We start from the raw sequence: 14,273 nt of genomic DNA on the forward strand, positions 1-14,273 counted from the left end.
GATTATGTGAGTGCTAGTGCAAGGCTTTCAAACTTCAAGTGATTACGTAAACTATTTTGTTACGAAAGCCTTATTAAGTGTTCATGTTTAATTATTTTTTTTAACTGACGTAGAAGAAAGCAATAAAAAATTTCAAGGCGATAAGAAAAATAATGAAAAATTTCGTGCAGTCTAAAATGTAGTTACCACTAGGGTAATTAGTCTTATTCCATGTCCTCTTCAAGCGGTATGCAATTCTATAACGACTAATCGAACTCTTGCTCTTCTTCATACACAAAACACATGCAGAACATTTACATTTATTTTAATACAGTATGAGACCGGTTTTTTTTGGGTAAATCCTATTTTAGATTAACTTTAAGTTGAAACTTTTTAATTTTAAACAACGCACGTAATTTTCCTTTGGCTAATTGTTGTGCCATGTTGGTTAACCGCCCAAAACATTGCCTGAAGAGTAGGATTTGCTTTGTGCAATACGATTTTTAATTACTTTGCTGTATGAAAGTGACAATTTAACGATGGAGATTATAATGCATACTAAATAACCATCATATGGCATTATCAAGCACTATTTCCGCAATGTTTTGGCGGGAGAATATGACGATGCCCAGGTTAAAAAAAATGGGGTAGGTAGACGTTGAGGCGACTACCGTTTTATTTTTTTCCTCCGTGAATTATATTAGTTACAAAATACGGCGTTGTGATTGTCCGATTCCCTTTGGTTTTTCGTTGTTCATTGATTCTGTATTCCATGCAGTGTTATCGCCGGGCTGGGCCGATGCATACGGCTGCAGCTCGAGACGCGCTGACCACTGCGGGCCGCCTGTGCCGAGTCCTGCTCGTCCCTTCTCAGTCGACACAGCAGACATCTCTCTGCACTCGGGGCTTCTTCCACTTCTTCACTTTTGGTTTGGACATTACTCATTGCTGCTTACGTAATTGTGCACGAAATACTGAAGTATTTTTATACAAAATGTAGTTTACACTTTAGAGTACAGAATAAAAGTTGTTTGGAGCAAATCAACCAAATACTTCCGTCGCTAGCTCGCTTGCGACTGAGCGCTACGCATTGTTCTCTACTGCGCGGTCACGTCCTTGCGGATGGGGGGGGGGGGGAGAAGAGCATTGGTGCCACAGTGTTAACCGTCGCCGTCAGAGCGGGGCTTTGCGGTGGTGCGGTTATTATTAGCCTCGGGTGTATAGTTTTGGCCGTGGTGGGCGTTTCTCAAAGTGTCCTATTTTCGTGTCACCAAAGATTCCGCCATGACCATCCGTACGAAACATTAAGACGTTCGTCGAACTCAGGTCAATGGTGACTTAAACTGCGTCGCAGCTTGCCCCGTCTCTCGACAGTCGCTAACTCCATGCAGGTAGGAACATCGTGTAATCCCGGTTCAAAAAAGGCTAAAGCCTGCTGGCCGGCGCGGACCGACCCCTGCAACGCGCGGCGATGCGATTTGCATACCACCCGCGTGCTGCGGGGTAGTCGACCAGCCCCTGCCGCCCGCCCGGCTGGTCAATAAACTGACTGACCACTGCCCGAGAGGGGAGGTGGGGTTGAACGACCTGATTATTCTTCCCCTTCTACCTTCAACACGGAGGGGGGGGGGGGGGGAACACCCCGGGCTTCAATAGGGCGCACGCTTCGGGACCGACGGTCAGTCGATATTTCACACACTGACCATCCGCGCCCCACATCTGCATTCCTCATCAGTCGTGCCCCAGTTGCTTCCGCTCGATGGCACTCATCACGTGACACGTGCAGACAGCTCGAGGCTGCACTTCTTGATGTACCCTGCCTAACCTCTGCTGCAACCAAACTTCCAGTACTCGCCAGTGATGTGCTAACATCCAACTTCGGTAACCAGCAACTTATAGTACGAAACTCTGACACGAAATTTAACTGAGAATTCTTTAAAACAATGCGTTTCAGAGCAGCTACGTCGATTATAAAATCATTCGTTTGTTTTTTTTTAGAGCAAAAGTTTAAATAAACTATGTAATTAAACGGCTCTGATAAAAGTGAAAAAGAGACTCGAAAAAACACTAAACCCCGGTTTTGGCCCTGATTTTCGACAATTAATTTTATTAAAACACTGCTCATATAGTTAAAATTCTTTAAACAGTTAATACTATAACGTTTCCCTTTATCTCTATGAACTCTGGCCCTTTATCTTTATGAACTCTGGCCCTTTATCTCTATTATGAACTCTGGCCCTTTATCTCTATGAACTCTGGCCCTTTATCTCTATGAACTCTGGCCCTTTATCTCTATGAACTCTGGCCCTTTATCTCTATGAACTTCGGTTCGCGCCATTCACCACAGATGGCAGCACCGTGATTACACATTTCCGTTCCACGCGACTTCAGTTTTATTTACGAAATGCCGTATACCGAGAGCTAAGATGTTTACACATAAAAAATAACAAGAGACATGCTAAATTCGCCTTATTTACTGCTTGTACATAAACAAGTAGGTGTCTATTGTCCGTTGACTGCGTGCCGGATTGCGTGTGACTGAGTCATTTGTATTTTGTGATATAGTTTATTGTTTCTTTTCATTAGAGGCCTGTCAAATACACATGTGGTCCAATGATAATGCAATTAAATTGCATAACTGTATACATTCCAGCCTCTCATCAAACACTAACGTGAATATTTTTGGCCCCTAATAATATCTCATATAATTAAATTTAAAATATAAAAAGAACTGTCCCTAACATACTCGAAATTATCGTTATTACGTGTTAAGTTTATTGAATCTATGCAACCATAACATGAAACCATAAAATTAAATATGCAGGGGACTCGCGTTCGTATTTTGCTTGCGTGCCTATCTCTACCCAGCTTACTAGATTGCCAACAGACATGTTAAAACCATGTGATGCAAACAAAGAGGCTTGCGTTTATTAACATTTTTTTTTATTCCAACACACCTACTTTTTTTTAAAGCATTAAATGTAAAATTTTGGTGTAATGAAATGAATTTACTATTACATCTCATAACATTAACGTGTCAACAGCACACTCTAAACAAGTTTTTTTTTCCACACTGTTCTATTGGTAAATAAGTAGTTCAACTCAAATACATAGAATTTGAAGGTCAAAAAATTATTTTCTAATCGGTCAATTCAGAAGAACGAATATAGATTTTTTTTTTAACTTTTATTTGTAGCTGTTCGTGTTGTTGGAGCAGTTGACAAACAGTTGGGCAAATATTGAGCACGTATTGCATATTGATGTTTCGTTGTGCGTGCTGCGAAATTCTTCTCTTTTTTCCCCGGGTCACGTGTGCAGCTGCGCTGCGACGGGCTGCAGCGAGTCCGGACAGCACACGCCGGCGTAACTGCGAACAGAGGAGATGCGAAGGTGACGCTGCGACAACAACGGCCCGACTGACGCGACAGCAAAATGACGCGTGACAAAACAAACAAAAAAGTGATATGAAAAATAATTGAATTAGTAGTTAAAAAATTCCACCCAGCACAGTGATGCGTTATTTAATTTTAAAAAAATGAGATTAAAAATTGGAAAGTTTGAAATAGCTCAGACCAAAAATAAAAATTTGATAGTGTGACGTGAAATAAATTATTTTTGAAGTTATCTGTCCAAAATTTATTTGATGGAGAAAATTGTAAGCCATTTTTTGTTCAATACTACCCCTTAAACTCCATTGTCAAATTGAATTGGAGACAATTTTTTTTTTCAGTTTGACATGGCCTTAAGTCCCATTCATAGTTATTATTTTATTTTTACGTTTAAGATGATAAAAACTTGTAGAATTTTTGAGAAGTCAAACTGCAACAACGATATATATAACATACATTTTATAATAATTAACTGATAAAGTTGAATTGTTAAATATTTGTATGTAGTATTGATAAGGAGAATCATATAGAATAAATAACTGAACAATTTTGGGTTTAATGGCAATTGTAGTGGCTACTACGTGGTATGGTTTAAAATGATTTCGTAAAAAATAATTTTATTTTATTTAGTTTTTTAAAATTATAAAAATTCTGTTGATTTAACTAGGAAAGTTAAAATTAAAAATTAATTTTTTGCTAGAAATTAAAGCAAAACATATAGCAGCCAGTAAAATTCACTTTAAACCTCAAAAGTTCGTTTTATATTTAATTTAATTGTCATCCGTACCGCACAAAACGTAAAAAAATTGCAACTTTGCCAGCTAAGTATGTAAAAAGTATAGTGAAAGTTCGGCCACCCAGAGATTCGACAAGTTTGACCATGTGGAACTGAAATACAAAAAAAAAATGTTTGCATGAAGTCCACGCCCGACAGAAGTGAAACTTCTTGCTTCTTAGGTATAGCTAGAGATAAATATATTTTCATTTTCGATCAAACTATCCACGTAAAAATAAATGCTTATCATAAACCCAATTGCACAAATCGGTAACTATTTTCCACACGAATAAATAAAGTGCAGATTCTTTAAATGAAATAGAAGAAATACGGTAGCGTCAATAGTCAGCCGTTACGGAAACTGAGGAGTAGACAAGCACAAGCAGCGTTACAAGAATTCCGTAGCATCACTGCTGCGTAAATTCCACCTCTCCCCTGCCGTCTGCCCCTTCCAGCCGTTACAGCTGGCATATAGCATGCTAACGTCTTCCCCCATTCGACCGCTGGCGCATGCGTTGGAGCGGCGTCGCCGCTGACGCGCTCTCCTCCTCCACCTGTTTCCCTCGTGCGATCGGAGTTTCTCGTGACGCTGGGAACTTGTGGCCACCTCAGTTGGAGGAGTTTGGCGTGAGCGATGCCCGTGGGACGGGACGGAAGCTTCGCTCACCTGCCGAGGACGCAGAGGTAGGGCTGGTAGCTGGCCGCGGAGTCCTGGAACTGGTCGAGCGCGCAGTGCAGCAGGTGACGACAGTGGCCGGGGCCTCCCGTCACGGTGTTGTCGCACGGTCCGTGGGCCACGTTAGTCTGCAAACAAGCCCCCCCACGCGCGGGTCAGCGACCGCCCCGTCACTTCTTCCCGCAGTTCCACGCACCCTCGGTCAAATGCCACCCACTCAATTGGCTGCTGTCTTGCGAGACGTCCCAGCGTAGCAGCCTGTGATTCGATAAAGCTTTGGTCGGGTCGTTTCTCACTGGCCCAGAGTCAAACCAGGTAGAGTTGTGAACCAAAATAGCAGAGGCAGCACTGAGGTATAACGATTTGTATTTTAGCCCATCGCGAAATGAATTCGCGAAATTTTTTCCGGTCCCTAGCCGTGGGCTCATTTCCGTCCTCTCCACCTTGCACTTTCGCAATAGAGCTTCCGTGCTGAATTCATTTTTGACGTGATAACGGTCTTGTAAATCGACGAACGCCGGCTGCACGCACGAAAAAAATTGTCACGTTACGCCTGAGCCGAGCGTGCAAGAACCGGCCAGCCACCGTGCGAGAAAATCTTCTAAAATATCAAACAGGTTAAGACGGGCCTTTTCAACTAATTGTTCGTGATTTATATTTAAACAAATTATTCAAATTAAATTTTGCAAAAAAACTGTAAATAATATATTTGAAAATTAAAAAAAGTATGCAATTTTTCATCAATGTTTTCTTATGACGTTATCACGTAAAATTATCGTTCGTAAACCGACTTTACAGACAATCCCCCCCCCCTCTCTTTTTTTTTTTGTTCGGCACGGCGTAGGACTTGGCTACTTGTTGAGGTCAACACTTGAGAACTGGTGTGATCGTCACGACAGTTGCAGTCGCCCGCGAGAAATGATAAGTAACTTCATCGCAGCGCTTAAACACCAGAGCCTGTTGGTAAATATGTGGTTGCAACAAGGTAAGGAAGATCTGGCAGATAGGATTTACGCTTTGACATGCAAAAAAAATTGGAAAAAAAGTAGTTCAAAATTTGAAATACAGCAAAAAAAATTGGTTGTCTGTAAAGTCGGTTTACGGACGATAGTTTAACGTGACAACGTCATAACAAAATATTGATGAAATGATTGCATACTTTTATGAATAAAATTGAATCATTTTTATTGAATTGTCACTATTTTATATGGATACAAAGAAAGAGTGAAATGAAATCTACAATTTAATTGATAAATTTACTTTTATTTGCACTCATTAATTCAAATATGTTTATTACTTTAACGAAAAGATTATTTTAACTATAACTTTTATACATGTTTGCTATTTAACTTTTCCAACCTGTGTTATTCTGTTAAGGATAGGACGATGATAGGAACAGTAGGAAAAGAATGGGAGTGTTTCAAGTTGAATGTGCCTCGAAAATGTCAAATCGATGGTTGTTACAATCGAGTGGAAGAGTGATAGATGCGGCGCAAACGTACAATGAGCGTAACGGGACAATGTGCGTAACTGGACACAATCGTGCGTGCAGCCGGCGTTCATCGATTTATTAGACGTTGTCACGTCAAAAAATAGTTCAAAATTATAAATACAGCAAAAAAAAAAAAGAATGAAATATGCAAGATGGCAGAACATAATCCTCCTTAAGGGTCACGCCTGCCTTGGCACACATACAGTGTGCAGAACAAAAAAAAACACTACGTTATTTAAAAACTTCTCGGAATATCTCAGTACTGAATGTTTGCGGAGAATAATTTACGAATACGAGGGCGTATGAGTAATTATTGCGCCTTTCGTTTTCAAACTGTACTTTTAGAAGCATGAAAATCGCTCAATTCCGTGTATTCAGAATAAACTTGTAGGCATGAAACACCCGGTAGTGAATCTCGAAAGCCCTCAAGAAAATTACGTTACACCTGCGGCAAACCAACTACAACGCTGATTGAAGTAGGGCAGAATTTACAACTCAAAATATCCCTTAATCTTATCTGCTCAAAACGGCCTCGAGAGAAACCATAGTCCACTGCGTTCAGTAGTTTTGCGATTAACTTCTCAAAAAAATCTGAAAATCAAAGGCAAAATTTATAGGAGTGGATAAGGTACAGACTAGCAGAGTAGCTAGCAGAGTAGCAGACTAGCAGAATGTAGCTTCGACAGCTAATAGTCTAAACCCTAAACCTGGCACCGTACAAACGGCCACAACACTAAATAGACTAAACAAAGACGGCAAAAATATTGTTAAACCCTATTTTTTATACACTTTATAACTGATCGAACACAAATATACACAAAATATAGCTGCATATTTAAAGTTAGAAGAAATCTTGCCAAACATTCATACTAAAAACATATTATCATTTGAAAAATTTCCCCGGTCTGTGCTTTTATTTCAGGGCGAACCCAAAGAGCGTAGTGGTCGAAGATACTCTACTTCCCTCAATAATGTTTGACAAAATCGCCCAAACGTTCGTTTCTAAACCAGCTATTTCATAATAATAAATAAAACATCAGTAATTAATTAAATGAACAGTACAGACCCAGTAATAATATGAACAGAACATTTTATAAATAATAATTAAAATATGAGGCGCAGGATCACCTCAAGTTGTACCGTGTGACCTTGCTCTAAGTGATGTGTTTGTAAGTTGTGTGACTAAGACCCCTATCACACGATGGATGTTTCCTCGAAATGTGTTCCATGGCAGCAGGTGTGGATGGTTCTGTGAAAGAATTAGCAGAGCGCTGGACGTTTTCGTGAAAGTTTTTTTTTTTTTTGCATTCTGTCTTGTTCGAATTTCTTTGGAAAGGTTTCGCAGAAGGTGGAAATTTTAACCAATCAGAATGAAGTTGTGGGGTGTCCGTAGTGTCAAAATAAAAAAATAAAACTGTTTTATTCATTATTGATTTGAAACGCGGTGAACATGTGATCTTGTTGAAGCAGTTTCAGTATTGTGCGACAATTTTTTTGAGAAACACAGCACAAAAAAAATTATTCGCACAAGCTAGGCTTCTGCCAGTCACAATCCTACATACATGTGGTGGTTTCTTCCACGGAAACATCCATGCCTGCTGCCCACGGCCTTCACATTCGATCACGGGCCCTGGAACCAAGGATCGGAGACTAGCCCCCATCCCCCTTTCCCAATTTTACAGTCGCGTGATACATTATAATTGCATGGTTATTTCTTACCTACACTCTTTTAAGAAAATTATTTTACCTGAAAATACAGGGTATAATTATGGTTACTATTTTATGAGTCCAAACTAAGCTTTATTTATACAATTATTTTACTTTAAAGTAACCACAGCGAGTATGTATGTTTAATTTCACAGACTGGGGGGATTAACTTCTCAAAAAAAAATCTGAAAATCAAAGGCAAAATTTATAGGAGTGGATAAGGTACAGACTAGCAGAGTAGCTAGCAGAATAGCAGACTAGCAGTATGTAGCTTCGACAGCTAATAGTCTAAACCCTAAACCTGGCACCGTACAAACACGGCCGCAACACTAAATAGTCTAAGCAAAGCCGGCAAGACCGGGACAGGTAGGTAAACATAATAACAAAATAATCTATTGGGCCGAATAGAACAATGCACTTTGTAGCTGAATTTAACTCAAACCCACTAACGACGTGCAAGGAAGCTAATACTTTCTTTGAACGGTACTCGCTGTTGGGGGGGGGGGGGAGGGGCAATGCCTGATGCCACGGAGGCCTGGCTGGCAACGGAGCGCGCACGGACACGGGCCCGGGTCCACACGCCGTCGCACCTGGTTGGTTGTCTCCACCAGCAGCGTCACGTGCGCTCCGGACAGCTGCAGGGTGACCGAGGTGAGGTTGCCGGTCCTGTTGAGCCACGTCAAGCTGTCCAGGGACACCAGGCGGGGACCTGCTGCTCACCCGAACAATCGCGCCGTGCGTCGTCCATCCCACATCTTTAGAACCGGAAAAATTCGCGGATTCCTTCCGCGATAGGCTAGAATCCTAAAACGTTTGCCCTTTTTTTTTTACCGCTCAGTGATTGAGCAACAGTTTATCTGAATGACACTCGGCCTATGAAAAACCTTTAACAGAAGATGTATCGAATCACTAGCGTCCCAGTTAACAGGTATCACGAGTCAGTATCCAATTAGCAGATGTCATTTTCCCGCAAGCATAGAGGATCATGGAGTCTATCCTACAGGTCATTAAAATCGCGAATTTTTCCGGTCTCTACATATCTTCACTCAGGGGCGCAACAACTAAATTTCCAAAGGGGGAGGGGGGGGCAATATACCTTTTTATAAAGAATCCCCTATCGAAGCGGACCCCCGGGAAAATTTGTATTTCAAGGTGGAAAATGGTGCTATTTAAGCAGTTTTATTATCTAAAAATTGATTACACAGCACTTTCTTTGCCCCCGTTTGCCACCACTTCAAGGTTTCAGAAGGGGGGGAGGGGGGCAAAATACCCTTGCCCCCCCCCCCCTTGTTGTTGCGCCCCTGTCTTCACTCAACGCTGTTTTTTACTGACATGCTTTCATTGACTTCGCTTTGTAACTAACTGACGAACCCACGTAAACAAATCTTGGAAGCCGTATTTAACCTACTTGTAATTTTCGTGTGGATGTGATACTTTGCAAAGTATGTGTACTCCGTATGAAAATACAATAATTTGGTACCTTTTTTTTTTAGTAATAAACACAGAATCTAAAAACAATTCAGAGTTCCTCGAGTGCCCAGTGAAATTGTGATAACATTCAAAGTTACTGTTACAGCTGAGGCTGTCTCAGATATGCACAACTATATCTAGAAAATCACAACTCAAAATGATTATTACTTTAGGGTTCTGGAAAAAAATCACATGTCTTAAAACAGTATATTATAAACTAGAAATATTCGTATTAGAACAATCACAAGTTAGACCTATGTACATATCTCAGAAGTAGCTGGACTTCGACCTTGTTTATTGAGACGACCGAAACGAATTGTTTGATAAGACAAGAGCGTGTGGGGCAATTCGCACAGGAACTGATCTGATGATGGAGACAGGAGTTGGATAGTGAAACTCTTCAATGGCTACTAGTAAACCCCTTGAGTTTGGGCTCATTTGGTTTGTTTCAACGAGTCACATACCTTAAACTTGGTGACGAGGGTGATCCGGATTACATACACTTGCAAATTCTCAAATCGATATGATAGTCAAAAGTAGGTTAAAATCGACTTCTAGATTTAAGTTTCTCTCTCATACGCCGTGATGATTTTTTTATCGCCATAACTATTATTTAAGAGTTATTTCCAAAATTTTAACAGGATACTAACAAATATTTTCAAAAGATACTAAGTAATATAATGGCGTAATCGTCGCGCAGTTTCTAATAATTACGAAAACTTGTGCGACGCTTATTGAATATCTGTTGAAAATATTTGTGAGAGAACAACGCATGCCAAGTGAGGTATCGGGTTAAAATTTCAGTTAAATCACTTGAATAATAGTAATGGCGATAAAATTAAATATATAACATGGCGTGTGATAACAAGCTTTGACTCGGAATTTTAACTTGGAACCATGTACGCTACTTTGAAAAAGTAGCGATTACCAGTAGAACATTTAATGAAACATTATAACATAAAGAACAATACAATAACATTCAACTTTCTTAAAAGTTACGTTTTCAATAACTGCAAGCAATTTTTATACTCATGATCGAGGTACGACGAGAACTGTTCCGTAGCTATTTTCAGTTTTTTTTTATCAAGACCGGGACAGGTAGGTACACATAATAACAAAATAATCTGTTGGGCCGAATAGAACAATGCACTTTGTAGCTGAATTTAACTCAAACCCACTAATGACGTGTAAGGAAGCTAATGCGTTCTTTGAATGGTACTCGCAGTGGGAAAGATTGATTCAAGATGCTATTTTGGACATACACCATTCCTGGTTACACTGTTGGTCAAAAGAAACTTCAATAATTGGAATGAAAGATCAATATTACAAAAATTATGAAAATGTAAACACACATAAAACAGCTAAAATCAGCCCATGTTAAAAAAAAAATTAAAAACATAAGCAGCACAGAAAATTCCGTGGAGTATATTAGTCACAGATGTTTACATAACGGACGGAAACAGTGGGCTAAAAACTACGAGACAGTAACAAAGAGAGTAAATAAAGACAAAAAACGACCTGGGACAACGCAGCGACAAACAGAAAAACCCAACGGTGATGCTAGAAAGAAAAAGAAGACAACAACAGAGACGCAGCACATGCGAACCCAGCGAATTTACAAAACAGATATGACATAACAGCAGAGCGATGTTTTATAACAGCACAGAAAATTCGGTAGAAGGAATCATTCAGAAAAATATTACAGTACAGAATGACAGAGTGGGATGAAAACGACGAGACAGTTGGGAAAAGGACAGTACATAAAGGCAAAAAAAAAAATGAAACCTCGGACAACACATCAACAAAACTGTATTCTGGACGACAAAACGACGACGGCACAGACGAACACCAAGACAAAACAGCTGCGACGTTTCGGGAAGTGAGATTTTCTCCCGTCCTCCGGCACACGCAGAAATTTGGAAAACAAATTCTCCTCCATTGCAAGAACCACTTAAAGAGCGTGTATCTGAAGTAGCTCGGCTTCCGGGTTTTAGCCGCGTCCTTGGTCCTTGGGGAATAATTCACCGAAGTTTCGGTCGACATTGCAGTCGCCATCATCAGGGAAGCAGTTACCTACGGTAGGTGACTGCTCCCTGGTGATGGCGACTGCAACGTCGACCGAAGCGCCGGTGAATTATTCGCCAAGGACGCGGCTAAAACCCGGAGGCCAAGCCCATTGGCGTAGCTGTGTTCATAAAGTTGGGAAGGGGGGGGGGGGACAAATAATAATTTTTATGTCATGTAAACCCATTCCCCTGTTACTAAGACGGGGGGTCCGGGGGTCCTCCACCGGAAAATTTTGGTTTTAAAAGTGCAAAATACCGCTTTTTAAGCAGTTTTTTGTATCTAACCATTGTATACATCGATGTTAAAATTATTATTGTTTCTTTAAGATAAAATTTGATGAGTGAAGAAATTACAAATAAAGTTGGGCAGAATAATATTATAAAATAAAAATATCAAGGTCTAGAAAGTTGGGGGGACAGTCCCCTCCACCCAAAAAGTTCAGGGGGACACGTCCCCCCTGTCCCCCCCCCCCCCCCCGGTTCCTACGCCCCTGGCCAAGCCACTTCAGACAACGGCCGTGAAAGCCTGTGTCTGACTGGTTTCACCAGCCAGCTGGTGCACCGTCGCGCCGCGCGGGAAGACGGCTCGGAGACCGCAGCACTCACCCGTCGACTGCGGTGGCACGCTGCTGGTGACCATCGCCATCTCCATCGCGCTCCAGTCCATGGCGTCGGTGAGCCCCGACATGGGCCCGATGATCGCGAGGCCTGGGGAGAGAAAGGAACAAGCCACTCGCCGCGGCGCGGATCTCGCCCGGCGCCTCGCGAGAACTGGGCGCCGGAGAGCTACCGGTGTCTTGTCATCCCGCCTCCCGCCCACCCGGGAACACACGCGGTGTGCGCAGCTCCAGAAAAAAAAAAAAGGGAGGGTTGTCTGTTAAGCCGGTTTACGGACGATAATTTTACGTGATAACGTCATAAGAAAACATTGATTGAAAAATTGCATACTTTTTAATTTTCAAATATTATTTACAGTTTTTTTTTTTGCAAATTTAATTTAAATAATTTTTTTTTGTGTTTGAATATAATCACGAACAATTAGTTAAAACGCCTGCCTTGACCTGGTTGATATTATAGAAGATTTTCTCGCACGGTGGTTGGCCGGTTCTTGCACGCTCGGCTCGGGCGGAACGTGACAATTTTTCGTGCGTGCAGCCGGCGTTCATTGATTTATAAGACGTTATCACGTCAAAAAAAGAATATGCCCATGGCGGATCAGCAGTTTTGTTCTCGTATTTCGTTCCTAAGCTGTATTTTTTAGGAAGAGAGAAAATGGCTTGAAACGCTGAAACGCGTGTTCTCAGAAAACGTTTTAGGCATGAAACTTCCGGTGGAGATTCTTGAAAGCAAACAAGGGACTTGCATTACATTTTTATCTCACAGTCGTCATATACACAACGCTAGAAGCACCACTAACAGACACACCCCTAACTAGGCGGGCCCCTTACATAAAGTGGATTCAAACGGAACTTTGGCACAATGCATGGGTTGGGGGAGGGGGCGGAGGGAACTGGAGAAAAACTATCGAGAAAATCTATCGGCTCGCTGCAACGGTCGGTGCGTTTTCTCACTTGGGTTTCGATCTCTCCAGCAGAGAGGCAAGTGATGTGACAACATATTTAAAGTTTTTTTTTAATGATTGTTATAACGGTAATTTATTTATTACCAACCAGCATATGACTACATTTGACTACTTTCAATTGCTGTTTTAATAATTTTAGTGAGATCTATTTATACAATAAGAAATGAACACGCGCCTAATCTGGGATTCGAATGCCAGAACACATCGCACCGAGAGACGGCGTGGATTCAACTGTGCCACAGAGCTATCCACCACCACGACCTTTGCAGCTTTGGAGTATAGCCTTAAGACACGGGGCTGTTGACGCCAGGAGGCTGCTGGAGGAGAAACAAGACAGAGCCGCATTCTTAAGGCTCTTTCCCACACACCACGCTGATTATTTCTGTTTGTCGTCATTACAAGGGCTTTTTAATTAATGATATTTAAACTCGATATCGCCCTGTAATTTGTCGTTCTGATACAAATATTTTCAACGGATATTCACTTCGTGTAGTATAATATGTGTAAAAAGGTCGCGTAAGTCATGATAACTATAAATACGCGCAAATTTTTACATCCACGATATATGTGGCAAAACAAGCAAATTCATGGGACGAAAGAAACATGGATTGTGAGACAGAGCCTATGTTTGTTAGTTCATTTTCTTCTTTTTCAATAATAGTAAAGAGCTATTCCTGTAAATTTATTACGATAGCCCTTTTTGCAATTCATTGTTCGTTCCGAATTTTATCACCAGAAATGCACTAAGTGTTATCTAATAGCGGTGAAAATTCACGCAAATGTTCATAATGGTATCACTTGAGTGGCGTTTTACAGCTCGCGAAAAATGCTTAGTACGTGATTTATGATGAATATGGCGGGATTTCGCGGCCATTGTCTGGAGGTGCTTGTCTTTTGGGTTGTAGCCGCGTCCAAGGCGAACATATCACCGACGTTTCGGTAACTCAGTACTACTCAGTAGGTAACTGCTACCCTGAAGATGGCGAATTCAATGTCGACTGAAACGTCGGTTGTATCTTCGGCTTCCACGCGGGTACAGTCCAAAAGTCAAGCAACTCCAATTTATGACGAAATTTGTAAATAAGCAACAAATTCAAGACAGCTACGGTGATCAATTTTCAGGGAGAGCCATTAAAT

General features: G+C 41.1%; 1 protein-coding gene across 5 annotated transcripts in view; it reads right to left on the reverse strand.

The window, feature by feature from the left end:
- Positions 1-3,146: 3,146 nt before the first annotated feature.
- The window catches only part of LOC134536107 (inter-alpha-trypsin inhibitor heavy chain H4-like), a 36,038-nt gene continuing 24,911 nt past the window's right edge, over positions 3,147-14,273 (reverse strand). For 2 of the 5 annotated variants that reach the window (XM_063375664.1, XM_063375666.1), the window contains 4 exons: positions 12,161-12,262; positions 8,609-8,730; positions 4,811-4,947; positions 3,147-3,346 (listed from right to left, as the gene is read on the reverse strand). In XM_063375664.1, the coding sequence (XP_063231734.1) occupies positions 3,286-3,346; positions 4,811-4,947; positions 8,609-8,730; positions 12,161-12,262 (422 nt within the window). In that variant the 3' untranslated portion in view covers positions 3,147-3,285. The other 3 variants (XM_063375667.1, XM_063375665.1, XM_063375668.1) reach the window with 2 other exon arrangements.

Source organism: Bacillus rossius, chromosome 10 (assembly GCF_032445375.1).
Source record: "Bacillus rossius redtenbacheri isolate Brsri chromosome 10, Brsri_v3, whole genome shotgun sequence".
Taxonomy (NCBI): Eukaryota; Metazoa; Arthropoda; class Insecta; order Phasmatodea; family Bacillidae; genus Bacillus; species Bacillus rossius.